This window comes from Anas platyrhynchos, chromosome 11 (assembly GCF_047663525.1).
Source record: "Anas platyrhynchos isolate ZD024472 breed Pekin duck chromosome 11, IASCAAS_PekinDuck_T2T, whole genome shotgun sequence".
NCBI lineage: Eukaryota > Metazoa > Chordata > Aves > Anseriformes > Anatidae > Anas > Anas platyrhynchos.
In genome coordinates this window covers 9,898,827-9,913,285 of record NC_092597.1, presented here as the reverse complement: position 1 = coordinate 9,913,285, position 14,459 = coordinate 9,898,827, and the positions used below count along the sequence as shown (strand labels likewise).

General features: G+C 36.9%; 1 protein-coding gene across 5 annotated transcripts in view; it reads left to right on the top strand.

Annotated features, from left to right (window-relative positions):
* Window positions 1-14,459, top strand: part of RORA (RAR related orphan receptor A) — a 410,146-nt gene that overhangs the window by 291,213 nt on the left and 104,474 nt on the right. For all 5 annotated transcript variants that reach the window (XM_038185245.2, XM_027466152.3, XM_027466153.3 and 2 more), the window contains one exon: window positions 5,449-5,478. In XM_038185245.2, coding sequence (XP_038041173.1) covers window positions 5,449-5,478 — 30 coding nt within the window. The remainder of the gene's footprint in view (window positions 1-5,448; window positions 5,479-14,459) is intronic.

Below are 14,459 nucleotides of genomic sequence, written 5' to 3'. Positions count from 1 at the left end.
TATATATATATATATATATATATATACACACACACACATGTATATATATATTACAGTTATCATACTCAAAGTGCTTATAAAAAAAAAAAAACTTTTTTTTTTTGTAGTTAAAGGAAGTTTCATTGTTCTTATAAGTCCTAGTGCGTAGGTACTATACTTCTATAGTATCTTGTGTCCTTGATCCTTGCTACCCTAACGCATAATTTGTTTCTCTTTTGAGTGAACTATAAACATTAGTGTGCATTAACAATTTTTGAAACAAAGTGCTAAAATTACTTGGAGCGCTTTCAGTAATATGTGCTGATCATCATTAATGGCTCTTTTGTCCTAGACAAGGACACTGTTTTGCAACATTTTCTTTGGTTAAATCCACCTGAGTTGTATTTTCTATACTTTTATGCACTTTATTTTTTACCTTGGTCACTATAAACAGTGCCTATAAAGGCCACAAAGCTTCTTCAAACCAGAGATCCATACAGACTTAAAATAAACCCTTTTTAAACTTTCTAAAAGAATGAACTCCTGTCTGAATACGCTTAGATCTATTATTCTGCTTTGGTAGGTTCTCTGCAAGTGCCCAAGTGTTACATATAATCTTCCACCTTAATTGCTAGCTTTGTGTAGTGACAAAGTAAAAAAGAAGTGGAGTGACAGGATGGAACGCAGTGGGATCCAAGCTTGTAATACATTTTCTTTCTGATTTTACACAGTATGTTAGGCAGGAGGCATAGAGTTTAAAATTTTAATCTTTTATTCCAAAGATTTACAATTTGTCACAAAAGTGCTAAGTTCCAGAATATACTAGAGCCACAGTGCTGGCTATGGGGGAGGTTAGAAGTAAGTAAATCATTTATACGCACACACAACAAGCATTATATATGTAGACAATCTTACAACCATATACTGTCATCAGATTAATGAGAATCACTTATGGCAAAAAAAAAAAAAAAAAGCAAACTCTACAAAAGGAAGGAAACACAGTGGTGTTTAACATATGTCCTGAAGATTAGTTACTAGGTTTGCCAGCGACACATGTCTTTATCCATATAAATTTCTGGGGAACAGTTTTCCTGGAGGTTTAAGAAAATTGCTCTCAAGAATATCCTCCTTTGATATTTTGCAGAGTAATGTATTCTGCCAGACAGGGGACTTTTTCCTTATCATTCTGTACATCAAAGTATGTTTTCCTCTTGAAATACAGAAAGTTGACAACTGTACAACAGCAGCAGGGATCTAGGTTCAGAGTAAGCAGCGTTTCGTTATGCCTCTCTATTTGGATGGGAAACTGTGAGAAATAGCTTATGATGTATAAAATATCTGAGTCTCCTTTTGTACTTGAAGACATTGTTATCTCTATTTGAAGTTGGCTAGTGAAGGTCAGTCAGGCTAACCGCTTGCAAAAGAATATCCTGTCTCTGTTGGTAGATACTCTTTTCAAAGTTCATTGCATACGGAAAGCTCTTTTTGTAAATATCACCCATCATGGCAAATTAAATGCAGTAGGCGGGAGGGGGAAAGGCAATGTGGTATGAATTCTTTTCATTTAAAACAATTGATTGTTATTGCAAAGAGCACTGCATAGCAACAATGAAAAGTATATCTAAGAAGTTAATTTGTTTAAGATTTGGTGTTGATCAGGAATGTCAAATTGCATTGCTGAAGTGATAATTTCTGTGATAACTGTAATACTGAAACTTTCACTCACTGATAACCACGGCAGTGATATATTGTGGTATTTTCATGACATTTCCTGCTTTACTTTGAAGTCTAGTTGGTTAAGTCAGGAAGTCTTGCTGCACTGAAGTTAGGGTTGTTTCTTGCCCTGTTTTATTTTATTTTTTTTTTATTTAATTTTATTTTTTATTTGTTATAGAATCAAAAGCTGGCAGTTTAGGATAGTGCTAATAATGGCAAGTGATCACATATTACTCAATTATGTCACTTTTTGAAATGATGCCATATATAGGAGGATAAACTTTAAAAAATGGGATTTTACATTAAATCACATTATGAAAGGAATCAGCAGGTCATTTGCACTCCACTCCACAAAAATAAATACATCTTTGTCTTTCAGCTTTGTATTAGGTTTTGGTTTTATTATATAATGTCCACTCAAATCTACGTAAATCTATGGTCCAGTCCCATAAATTTTATGAACAAGAGTAATCCGAGTTAATCATGCCCAGTTCTGTGAAGAAAACTGCTGAGTATGTTGAGCTTGCAGAATTAGCTTCTCAAGAGATCCTGTCAATTTCAAAAGAACTGTGGAGTTGTCTGCATAAGACCTGTAGGATACGACTCCCAGGAAAGGCGTACAGACATTTATGTAAGTGGGAGTTAGCACAGACCAGGAGGAAGCCAAAGCTCATGCAACTCCCCTTTCTTACATGAAGTAGCTTTCAGACTGTTTTTTTCATAAAACAGTAATTTCTTGGAGTTGATTATACTTCTCAGATGTTTTGACTGGCAGTCACCAGCCTCCTGCATTAAGGCTAAAACAGATCGCAATGAAGTAGGAGTGCATTGCATATTTGGTATTTAAGGCACTAGCTGTGGTGCATCTAACCCGAGTAACTGTTTGGATATGCCAGTACTTTTTTCCTTACATTTCCCAGTTGCTTATAGTTACTGATGTGACAGAGAAAGCTTATTGGAAATTCATGAATTAGAACTGAAAGTTAGACTAATTTTAACGTAAGTGAAGATTCCTGGTTAATTTAAATCTCATGTTGTTGAACTCACTGGCAACATTTATCCTGGTTCCACCAGATCACAATTAAAAACTTAAAAAATTCGATTCAAAGCAAAATACTTTTTGTTTGTTTGTTTGTTTGCTACATTTAAAAACATAATTATGATGATGATGTAAAAAGAAAGAAAAAAAAAAACAACCAAACCCCACTTCTGTGTTGTTATAAAAGGTTATCTAAAAATATCTGCGTAAAACAGCTAAAAGTCTTTATCAGATGGTAATCAGTAATTATTGTGGAAACATATGATTGGAAAAACCCACCACTCATTTCATATTAAAAAAAATAAGTCAAAAAATATAAATGCTAATGTTTCCATCACTGTTTCATGTATGGGGAAAAGTAGTCCCTCAGCCGGTGAATACAGCTAAGTCTGTTTTGTGCTGTGGCAAATCCCATTGTGAAGAGGCTGTGAGTAATCAGAAGTGACAGCATAAGCACTTTCTGTTCAAAGAGATTTTACAGAAAGCATTATTTTCTGAGAAAAGTACACATACGGCTCCCATAATGCTGAAAGAGCACTGACGTATCAATTCATTAGCACTGGTGTTGGGAAAGGAAGTTTTGCAAATGGTGTTCAGATTAAAGACCTTTTCCCACTGCATTTCCTATTCAGTGAAACGTCCTTAAAATTGTAGGAGCTGGCCAAGCAAGCTAGGACAGGGGCAGGTACTTCTGCCAAGGAAGTACTGGGACAGTTCCTCACGATGAATACTGTGGAGAGCTGTGCATGCTCTTCAGCAGTCATGCAAGAAGACAGGGAAAATGCTCTTCCTTGGTAGAAGAACAAGTGTTCTAATGACAGCTGTCATTTCAAATCCAAAGAGTAAGGCGGACCTTGAGAAAAACCTGGGGGGAGGACTGCATATGGCAAAAAGCACACTTTCACTGGCCTTTCTCCGGCTTTGCCTTAGTTACTTCAGGTCTCTGCTTTTTCTCACTCCTGTAGTGACAGTCACCTCCTTGACGCATACAGCTGACCAACTGCTCTGAGCCACCCAGGCATGACTGAATGGGAATGAAAATCTGAGAAATCTGGCTCTTACAAAATCCTGATTTACAGAATGAATTTTCAGCCTGTAGTAGCTACTTCTGTAACTGAATAGCTTTCTTTCTGTTATGCTTGTTTTCCTTTTGTTCTTTTTGTTTACTGTGGCTCTAGGGTTCCTAGAATGAGGAATAGAGAGGTTTGGCTGGGACCTTTCAGATTTAAGTCAATACACATACATAATTGAGACCTAGTAGTCTGATTTTTATAAATTACTTCCCAGTATCTGCCATTTACAAAACTACTCAAAGGAACTAACTGCCTAGAACCTTTTCACAAAGCTTGGAGACTCAGCTTCTATTTGGAGTGGAAAAGAAAGGTTCCAGTGCTCACACTTGCAGAACTTGGTGATTCAAATCCAAAAGACCGATAGCAATACGGATACAATTAAACCAAAAAAGAATCTCATTACATTTATGTTGACTTGATATCTAAATATCTGGGTTGGCAGTATGGATTTAGATGTATACCAAAATCAGGATTACTCTGAAAACTGTTGGCTTTAAAAGTAAACTCTCTAAATTTGCAGATAAGATATCTACATTCTTCTGACTCCTTCTAACGTGTTGCTGTCTCCCTGAGATGTTGTGCGACAAAGTAAAAGGCCTGAAATAGAAGCCTGCTTTTTCCATAGTGATTTCTTTTGCAAAAGGGTGGTTAAAGGAGGAGGTCTCTCTCTTTAATAAAAAGAAATCCAAACGATTCCAATTCCAAAATTTCATTACTGGCCTTAATCATAAATGAAATATTTCAAATACTTGTTCTGCTTCCAATAACTTCTTACTCTTCTCATAAAATTCCCCCCAAGGAAAGTGAAGCTTAAATTCTGCAGTCTGAGTACAGCACTAGTTATCTGCTAAAGTGAAGACAACATTGTTTGTATTCAAGCATGAATTCCAATGACATTTAACAGAGTTAATTTTATCTTTATCTGGTATTATGAATTTTGCCTCACTCTGTTCATTTTGTTGCTTTCTTTAAAATGCCTCTCACATTTCACTGGCACTAGACCATCACTGATGATTGCCATCACATGCCCGTCTAGTATAAAAACATCTTTATTACTTCAGAAAGTATACATTTAACAGTTTGGAGATACTTGCATCTAGCTTGGAATTACGGCGAGTCATGCCATATCAATGAGAGAGCTTTTCATTTGGTTTCAATGAGCATAGGCCACAGCTGGCAGTCAAAGAAGTACTAGAACTTAATAACGTAGCAAATAAATTGTACTCTTTGTGTCCGTTCTGTCTGGGTAGGTTCATCTGTGCTACGTCACATGAGTGTGGTAAAATTGTTAACCATGTGAGGTAAGATGGATCTTCCGTAGTGTTGTCAGTATCTTTGGTTTGCATCAGCTTCTGTTTTATAAGAAAGTCAGGTAGATAAACACGCCAACAACAAAATGTAATTGCTGTGTGTTAAAACATTCATTGCGGAGGTGTAAAGAGACAATGCAATATTAAAGCCTGCATGCAAAGAAGGGAGCTGCTGCTTGCTCTGACAAAAAAAAAAATCATTGCAATTTTCATTCTTCTTTTGTAGTGGCAGCTGTGTGCCTGAAATAAAATAGTTTAACAATGAAATAAATGTCAAAAGAATTTACACAGTGGTCATTTTGCTAACATTGGGATCATTTCTTCCCTACAGGTATTTCTGTAACAAAGAAGACTCATACATGTAAGTAATATCTTTTGATTTGGTTTTCTTTAATGAATGGAATTCATGTTAGGCAGTGCTGTGGCTCTGCTAGGTGTATGTCTTGTCTTGAGAAGGCTCCATTTTAAAAATGCTGGCAGGTTTTCTGCTTTAGATTGGTTCCAGTCCTGGCCTGAAATGTCATCTAAATAACTCTACTCTGCGTGTGTGTGTGTGCATGTGCATATGTGTCAAGGCCAAGGGCAGAAAAGGAAAGATATGAAGACAAAAGACAGAATTCCTTGTTTTCTAGTATGTGTACCTTGCAGCTAGCTGGTGAGTAATATATCTAGAAAACACAGGTGGTTAGAGTGGTTATAATTTTCTATGTATATTGCATTTGAAACAGTATGTTTTTATGTGAAACAATATGTTTCACAGAAACATAAACAATTTGTTTCACATAAAAAGAAATTATTTAATTGCAAGTCTTCTGTCCCTATGCGTTAATCTGTAAGATAGATCATTCTGTGCTTGAGCTTAAGGAGTTCTTGATGGAAATAAGATGATTATTGTTTTGCTCTCAACTATATTATCAGTCTTCATAAATGGCAACCTTGGAAATGGATGTGGATGCATGCATTTACTTACATGTACATTTATTCTGAATGCTCTTCAAAGAAAACGTTATTGGGAATCGGATCTCATCTACTCTACAGTGAGTTAAATGCACAATGCCAAGAAAATGTTACAATTTGTAGCTGAAGGAGGTATGTTGAGATTCTTCTGATACTGTGAAGGTTTTGAAATCTGGCAGTGCAGGAATTGTGCTTGCCCAGGATCTCAAATAGCAGTAGGTTGAAGTTGAAGCTACTAGTCCTTTGAGGGCTTTCTAACAAAACAGGTGGTAGGGTGCACAAAATTTACAAAGATTTACAATGCATTTTAACAGAGTTATGCATTTTAAATATGTTCACCACGACTTCATAGGCTTAAAGTGGTCATAAAGTATCTTATGTTAATATTCTTATTTCATTCTTGTTTTTAAAATATTCGTGTATTGAAAAATCTGACTTGATATTGTATGCCACTTGTGAAATCTCCCAACAGAGATTTTAAAAAGTACAGTTGCTTGATATAACAGTTTCAAATGAGAAGTTGATCGGTATGAATTTTGAAGCAAATGTTAAATGTCACCAACCTTTAGAGCATGATAGTCCTCTGATTAGGTGGGCTTGCTCCTTAATGTATTCTTAGGGTCAGCTTCTGTTTGGGTGAATGCATATATGGTTTCCATCAACCTTACTGAGAGCTACAGATAGGTGTCTGAGAGCGGAATGTGACCCTTTTTAGTAAATATTTGAGCTCATGCTGACTGAGATTAACAGTACAGGAGACTGAAGTCCTCTGTATATCCGCAGGCCAGGCATTGTACAGACAGCTTCCTTGCACAGCCTTGCCCATGAGCTCAACCCTGGCCTGGAGCGACCACCCTCTCTAGAGGTGGTAAGTAACTCAGTATTTGTGCTAGCTCAGGCTTGGGCCTCTCTTGTATAGAGGCTAGTGACTGTACACGGTGGTGTGTAACACTCCACCTGGAAATCAGCTGAAACCGCCCCATATGTTTTGTGAATGGCAGTGCCATTGACTGACCAGCTGTAAGAGTCGTGTCTCCAGTTCCAATATTCAGTAATTGTTGTAGGCAAAATTAAGTAGTAACCACAGATCTAAAGAGCACAGGAATGTTGTCAAGCCCTGCCAGCACTGATAATACGCTGTCATCACACCTATCTCAGTGGATGCTGTGCTTGAGGTTCATTATGACATGAAGGTGTATTCATCAGCTCTGTTAGGTGGTTAGCTGCTGTTCACTAGGTTTGGCCTTGAATCTAGTGAAGAAAGAAATTAGGGTCCCAGCATCTTCTGCCATATTCTACATTGTGAGAACTATGTTTATGCTATTCTACGGGAACTGGCTAAGAGTAGTTCCCCAATTTGTTAATCAGTTTTCATGCAACTGCTGAAGCATGAACAAGAAGGTTCCCTTAATAACAGGAAGATAAGCTTGCCCATTAAGAAGGGATTAAAATAGAAGGAGCAATATGCTGTAATTGCCATAATGAAAACGCAGGCTACATTTGCTAGCAAATCTATATGAGGTTTATTCAGCTCTGGTTGAAAGTCTTTTAAAATACATTCCTGTTACGATAAATTCTCATACAAGAGGAATTGATGTAAATTGTGCATGTTTGATATTTTGACAATATGCACAATAAACATTTTTTCCTTATTACTTAGAAAAAACCTACTGAATACAAAAAGTAGATATCAGTATTAGGTTTTAGAATAACTTGAAAAAAGTCCAATTTTACATAAAAACCTAAATGCAAAGATTTTGAATTACATCTGAGTTGTTGAGTCATAGAGCTCAACAACTGCAGGTGACAAGCAGAATGTTTTCATGTATCAAGTCTCTGTATCTGGAGTTTACCTATCACTCTGCATTAGCATATACATGTATATAATATACCCAAAACATGGTACGTGGAGTGGGATTTCTACAAATTTCAAAAACATTCCCACGAACACTTTGTGAAATGTATATGTGTTGTCTTTATTACTGTTTAGAAATCTGGGTGAAGTATTTGTATTCCAAGTTTACCATGTACAGCATCTGAGGATGTTGACTGACTATAAAATAGCACTTGTTTGTAACAACCTTTCAACTTAATTACTGAAGTATGATGCTAGAAGTTTGATATATTGTGCACTTAAAGGATTGGATTAATCCTTTTCAGGCTTCATCTGAATAGCCGTCTTTATAGTACGGGTTTTGAAAACAGTGGTGTTCTCGGTCCACTACCTAAGTTCTTCCTGGTTTTATTGTTTGAGATTTTGGGTATATTTTATCCCCTTCTTGGCATTAGTCTTTGACAAATGTGCTCTGTCAGCTGAAGTTGAACTAGGGGGCTGCTGACTACTGAGTGCTTAAGTCATTTCTGGAAGAAATGTGAGTTCAGTATTCCTGCACATGCACTATGGTGTTCAAAAAAAATAGATCTCTCATAATGTAACAAGCTAAGTATAACCCAAGAGATTTTTACTCTTCTTGATACAACCAATTTTATCCAAGTATTGTTTCATTTGCTGCTTCCCTACATCCTCTCTGTATCAGAGTCTGAGCATTACAAAACCTGCCATTTTTAAACAGGGAGTGCAATACTGCTGCTTTCAAGCTGCACTAATGAGAATAAATTTTGTCCACCCAAAAATGCAATTTTTCATGCAGTGGATTAAACAGACTGTAGCAGTAAAAATTCTTACCTTCTGTCTATTTGTAGAACTATTATTTCTTGGGCTCACATGCTGATTTGTTAAGTTATCCATCCTGTATAACCTTTAGACCAGTGAAGTCAAATATTAGAGGCAAAACCCTATCCCATCTTCTGTATAAAGGGGGACTTTTGGTGTTGCAGTTCTCTTTTGACTGGTGAAAGATATGACTGACATTTCGATTCTTTTCCTGTTGTTTAATTCGAACTAATACTCATAATACAACTCGTTCCTCTCATGTTTCATGCTCTGAATAAACAAGTAGATAGCTTTAGATAAGTAGCTTTAGCCTTTTCACAAATTCAGACAGGTGTCATTGCATCAGTGATAATAAGGATCTGAAATTCTGGGGGAACCAAACGCTGCAAAGGACCATCAGCCATGACATATGCAGTATTACACCTCCAGCATCTTAATCTTAAATCTTGCCATATTTCATGCAATGAGTGTGATGACCTCTACCACACCGCTTGTGTCTCAGAACTGTTACACAAATAAATCACTTTCTTTTTCTTCAGACCACTTTTATATTCTAGACACTGACTTTCTTAGAAGAGTTCGACTTGACTACTATAAGAGTGAGGAGTTGTTTCCTGCTTATGTACCCAGAAGGCTAACACTAATGAATCCTTGATCTTATGGAACCTTCTTTCTCTCACTATTTGAATTTCAGTGAACCACAGTCAAAGGCTTCAGAGGAGTTTGATTACATAGCTGGAGTTCATATCTGTATGGAGGTCGGGTACATTGAGTTACTTGCTTACCTGACATTTTTAAGATGGAAAAAAGCACCATATATTTTCACAATTTTCCATCTGTCTTCAGAAGGCCATACAAGTACTCCCACAGACCTCTGGAGGAAGCTCTTAGATTGGTACAATGTTATGCAGCAAAAAAGAATTAAGACCCCTAGCGTAGTCCTGCTGACATACCTGTGAGCAGAGCATGACTGAAGAGGCAGGGACCTGTTTGGGGCTCTCTAGCATGGACTGCATTAACCCAGGTGCTACTTTGAATTAGGGACAGCTCGTTGGGTTTAATTTTTCAGGGAGAGTACACCTACAGATCACCGTCAACATACAGGCAGCCCTTTGAGAGCTAAGTCCAAAACTCAGCAGCCTACTTCACGCACTGAGACTATGGCATTATCATTTGGAAAGAAAAAGCGTGTTTCTTTTGGCAGTCCCAGGGATGGATAGCCAAGTACCTCAGTTCCTGTACTTCAACCAGGCCACTTTTCAGAAAGAGGACTTTTCAGTGAAATTTAAGATGAAAACCTACCAATCCAGTCTGGTCCTCTTGTGCCTTTATGGGTAAGGATTTACCTCACTGGTAATGGATTTTTTATTATATTTTTTATATTTTTGCCTTTTTTTTTGACACTGTTCTCTGCTGAATCTCTGTCTCAGAGTCAGACATGAAAGTCCTCTACAAAAAGATGTAACTCATTCTCTGATCAGTTAAGCTGTTGGGAAGTTCAGCTTCATCTCAAACACATATCCAGAATACCTTTCTTCCTGAGGTAGAATTAGGTCAGGACAGCTGTGCCTTCACAGGACCTGGTCAGGATTGGTGTGAACTTTCACATTGCACAAAGTTACTGTCACCTACTCCCTGAACTACCACAAGTTTTGACACTTCCCTCTTTATTTTGTTTCTCTGCCTGTTAATGCGTGATACTGGCAGAAACCATGCTTTACAATTATACTTTCTAGATTCCATTATGATAAGTACATAAGTAAGAAAGTCGCTATTAGTGATCTATGGACTAATTTGTTCATCCTTTATTATCTCTAACTGTAATACAAATGTACTTTGTGTTATAATCAGTGTACTTTGGTATTGTATGATATCCAATGTACTTTGGTATTACATTCAACACTGTGTATTTTATATTTTTATAACCCAGGGTATAACCAGATTTAAAAAACAATAGTTTTACCAAAACCCTCTATAGATTAAGACTCCTTTGTAACATTATGCAAGATATTTGCCCTTTATTTCAGACTCTGGAGATGTTTCCAAAGCTAGCCACTAATTTTAAAGACAAGAACTCCTAATGGAGAATTAAGTAGGGACTGTATGCTTTGAATCTTTTTCACCAAACAAAAGCCATCTGCAAGAAGAAGAGCTGTTTGACAAAGTCTTTGTTGACAAAGACTGCAAGTAGACCAACCCCTTCTGCTATCTGAAATGATATCTGCTCTCTGGTGTGGTATTCCACACCGAGCACGCTGCCTTCATTCCCACATGAAGCTCTGTATTGATTCCTATACTACTTGTAGTAGGCCGTGGTCTAGAGAAATATCTTGAGTCTGTATTTTAATGAGACTGAAATTCAGGCTAAGTGGTCATTTCATGTTTCAAGCTTACAGTGTAGCTGGATTGTAGGTTTGATTAGACAGCATAGGGAGATAAAGTTGGCTTTATGTTAGATAAGCTCAGATGTTGGACTTGGAATAAAATTCAATAGGTGTTTCAATAGGTACATATAGTCCTGATATGGACTCTTTCTAGAGCTTGGAGTGCACCACAACTGTCCCAAAAAAGAGTGCCCTGTTCTTTAGGTGTAGACATGCTCTTAATACTGTTGTGAGCAGAGATCCTTTCCTAAACGATGTCCTTCATATTTCCAAGTGGTTTCTAACAAGCAGTGTTCTTCTCTTAGCACCTGAGAAGGATGATCTGGGACATGAGACAATTTTTCTGCTTTTAAGATGTCCAAATATCCTAGAATTGTTTTTCACCCAAATTCTACAAGCATGTTAAGGTTTGCAGCTTAATTGAACCCAATACCTGAATTTCGGTTTTTCTGTAACTTTTTCCTTGTTGGTATATTACTGTATTTTCCAGTATGGTATATGACCAGTAGTCTCAGTGCTAATGATTTCTTGAGGTATGTTAGTTATTCTGTTTAATTGCATTAAAGGGAAAATAAGTTTGATGTTTTTTCTTGATCTGATTTATAATTACTACATGAGTGGCACAGTCTATTTCCTGTGTTTTGAGTCCCAGCTGAAGTAAGTAGACGACACTTTTCCTCACAAGATAGGAGGCTGCAGAATATTGATGGTTAACAGGATCTGCTGTTAGCACCAATGCCTAAAGAGAACAGGTGAAAACTAAACCCTGTCCCCTGAGGCCAGTAAAATAGCTGTTTGGTCCCCTGTGTGTAACCTCCTAATAACTTTACTGGGCAGCCTTAAGATCCCTTGGGGGCTTCTCTGCAAGAGCACTCCCTCTCTTTGCTCAGATAGCTTATTAAAAATGATTTTATAATGAAGTTGCCTCAAATAGCAGCTACTTTCCTACTTGTCCTTGAAGCACTGTTTGCCCTGCTGAAGAATCCTAAGACAACTATCTAGGGCTTTTCTCTTGTTCAAAACTTTTACTGAACTACTGCTATACTTGATTTTTTTTTTCCTGTGAGTCAAAGAAAACCTGTTCAGCATCAGCTAGATACTGTACTTTTAAATCACCTTTGAAGACACCCCTATAAAAAGTTTGTTTTGGGTGCTGTCACCACCAATCAGTAAGTCTTATTCCCTGCCACACAAAATACAATGCCAGTGACTCGTTTCTCATCTGATAGAAAATGAATGCTGCTTTCTTGTTCTAAATCTGTTTTTGCACTTGGGGTATTTTACAATACAACCAATGTGAAAACAAATAAGAAGTGCTGTTGCTTATGACTTTCTTCTTTAATATGTGGATCACCAGGGCTGAACGAAGTACAGTGTGGCATAGTTTGGCTCTGAACAGTCTGAGTCTAGGTAGCTCTAACTATACATACTGTGGAATATCAGCACACTGAAAGCCTTCTGAGCACATACTTAGGAATAGGTTCCTAAGAGGTAATTACCCTTACTAAACAAAGATGGTCATGTTCTCCAAAGACTGATTCAATTTCTGTCATAGTTAAGCAGAGGCTTCCTCTCATTTCATTGATGTGGGACCAGACTTGGTGCAAGACCGGTCCATCTGGTTTGAACTGTTTCTTAAAGTCACCTTAGTCTTTATAAAAAGGTAAGTCTTTGTTTCTGTGAGTGGATTGTCACTAAATACGGCAAGGGAATTGGTTTTTCACAACTATAAAATTAGGGTTAAAATATGATCTTTGGGTCCAGTGTGTTCAAAGATCAAAAGTCAAAGCCTTTTTCCTAAGGTACATGTTTTATTCCTCTGGACAATAGTACTGCTACCTTTCTTCAATACAGTAAGAAGAGTCTGTCCTTAGAGCTCTCTTCTCACAGTCATTTCACTTCATGACATTGTTTCTTAAAACACAGTGCTACATTTTTTGTTGTAGTAAGGCTGAATTCTAATGATTCTAAAGCAAGCTGTCATACGGACGTCTCCAAGGTTGGTATCTGATCCCAAAAAAGCACATTTTATTATCTGAATTTTGAAACCAGTGACTGATTCCATCATTCCTAATAGACTCATTTATTTGACAGTGCATTGCTAGACTTTTGCAGTCACCATTCTGAAACAACTGTTGGAACCTGAAAAGGACTTTTTAATCTACATTGATGTCTAACCTTTTCAGGACTGTAAAAATATTGGAAGCTCTTGCAGCTTTTCTCTGAGAAGATCAATCTGAAATCATTTAAAATTTTAACCCCAGTTATGGACACAGTTTCATGCTGAAAACATATAAGACAGATCAGTTAGTCATTCTAACTCATACTGAATGGCTTGTTCTTAAATTTATCACCAAATGGTAATATTATGTGAAACCACTATTTTAAAAAGTCTGCTAATGTAATGAAGTGTACTTGGTAATGCTCACCTAAAAAGGACAAAAAACCTCAAAGAGCAGTGTGGGTCAGTTTGAGGAACTCAGGTTTGGAGTTGAAAAGTATGAATGGAAAGGTATTAGCCTGAGGTTGAATAGAATCCTGATGCAAGTTATGATTAAAAAGGAGAGTGGGTGATTCTTGAATTTTACACTAATTGAGTAAAGGATCAAAAGGTGGTGGCAGATACTTTGGGTCAAGTTTCAGACAAAGTATATAAATGCTGTCCGTATTTGCATTGGTAATTTGCATGAGAGCTGGAAAGATGGTCATCAGCTTACCTAACTGATGATGACGTAGAAAGTGCATATGCAAAATTCTTCGTTCAGCCAGAAGACTAGTTCCAGAAAACGTGGTGCCTGGTGTTATTTTAGTATAGGGTAGTTGTTTAATTTCCTATTGTACTTTAATTTAAAACAGCAGAAGAAATACAGCTGCTTTCATGATACAACGAAGCAACACATAATTTTTCTGTAATGCCATAATGATTTCCATTCAATCAACTGTATATGCAATATGAAAACATAGTTAAAATATGCATGATTTTGCAAATACAGATGTGCCTATTCGTACACATTGAAATAAGCATCACAATATTGAAATGACTTTTTGCTAAATATATTTTATATGCGCATAAAGAGACAGAAAAAGTCAGTAAGTATCAGAATTACGCCCTCCAGTCTGAACATCGTTCAATTCCAGTGTGAATATATTTTGGTACTTCAACTCTTGCAATTGTAAGTTAAACACCAAAGTTGCACAATTTAAATGATGCAGTCATCTTGCGTTGGATTACTGTATTGTCTGGTTTTGGGTTCACTGTTCGCTTTATCGAATTAGTAGATATTACCTAAACAGAAACTAGGGGTTTAAGGGATTGCATCTGGGACT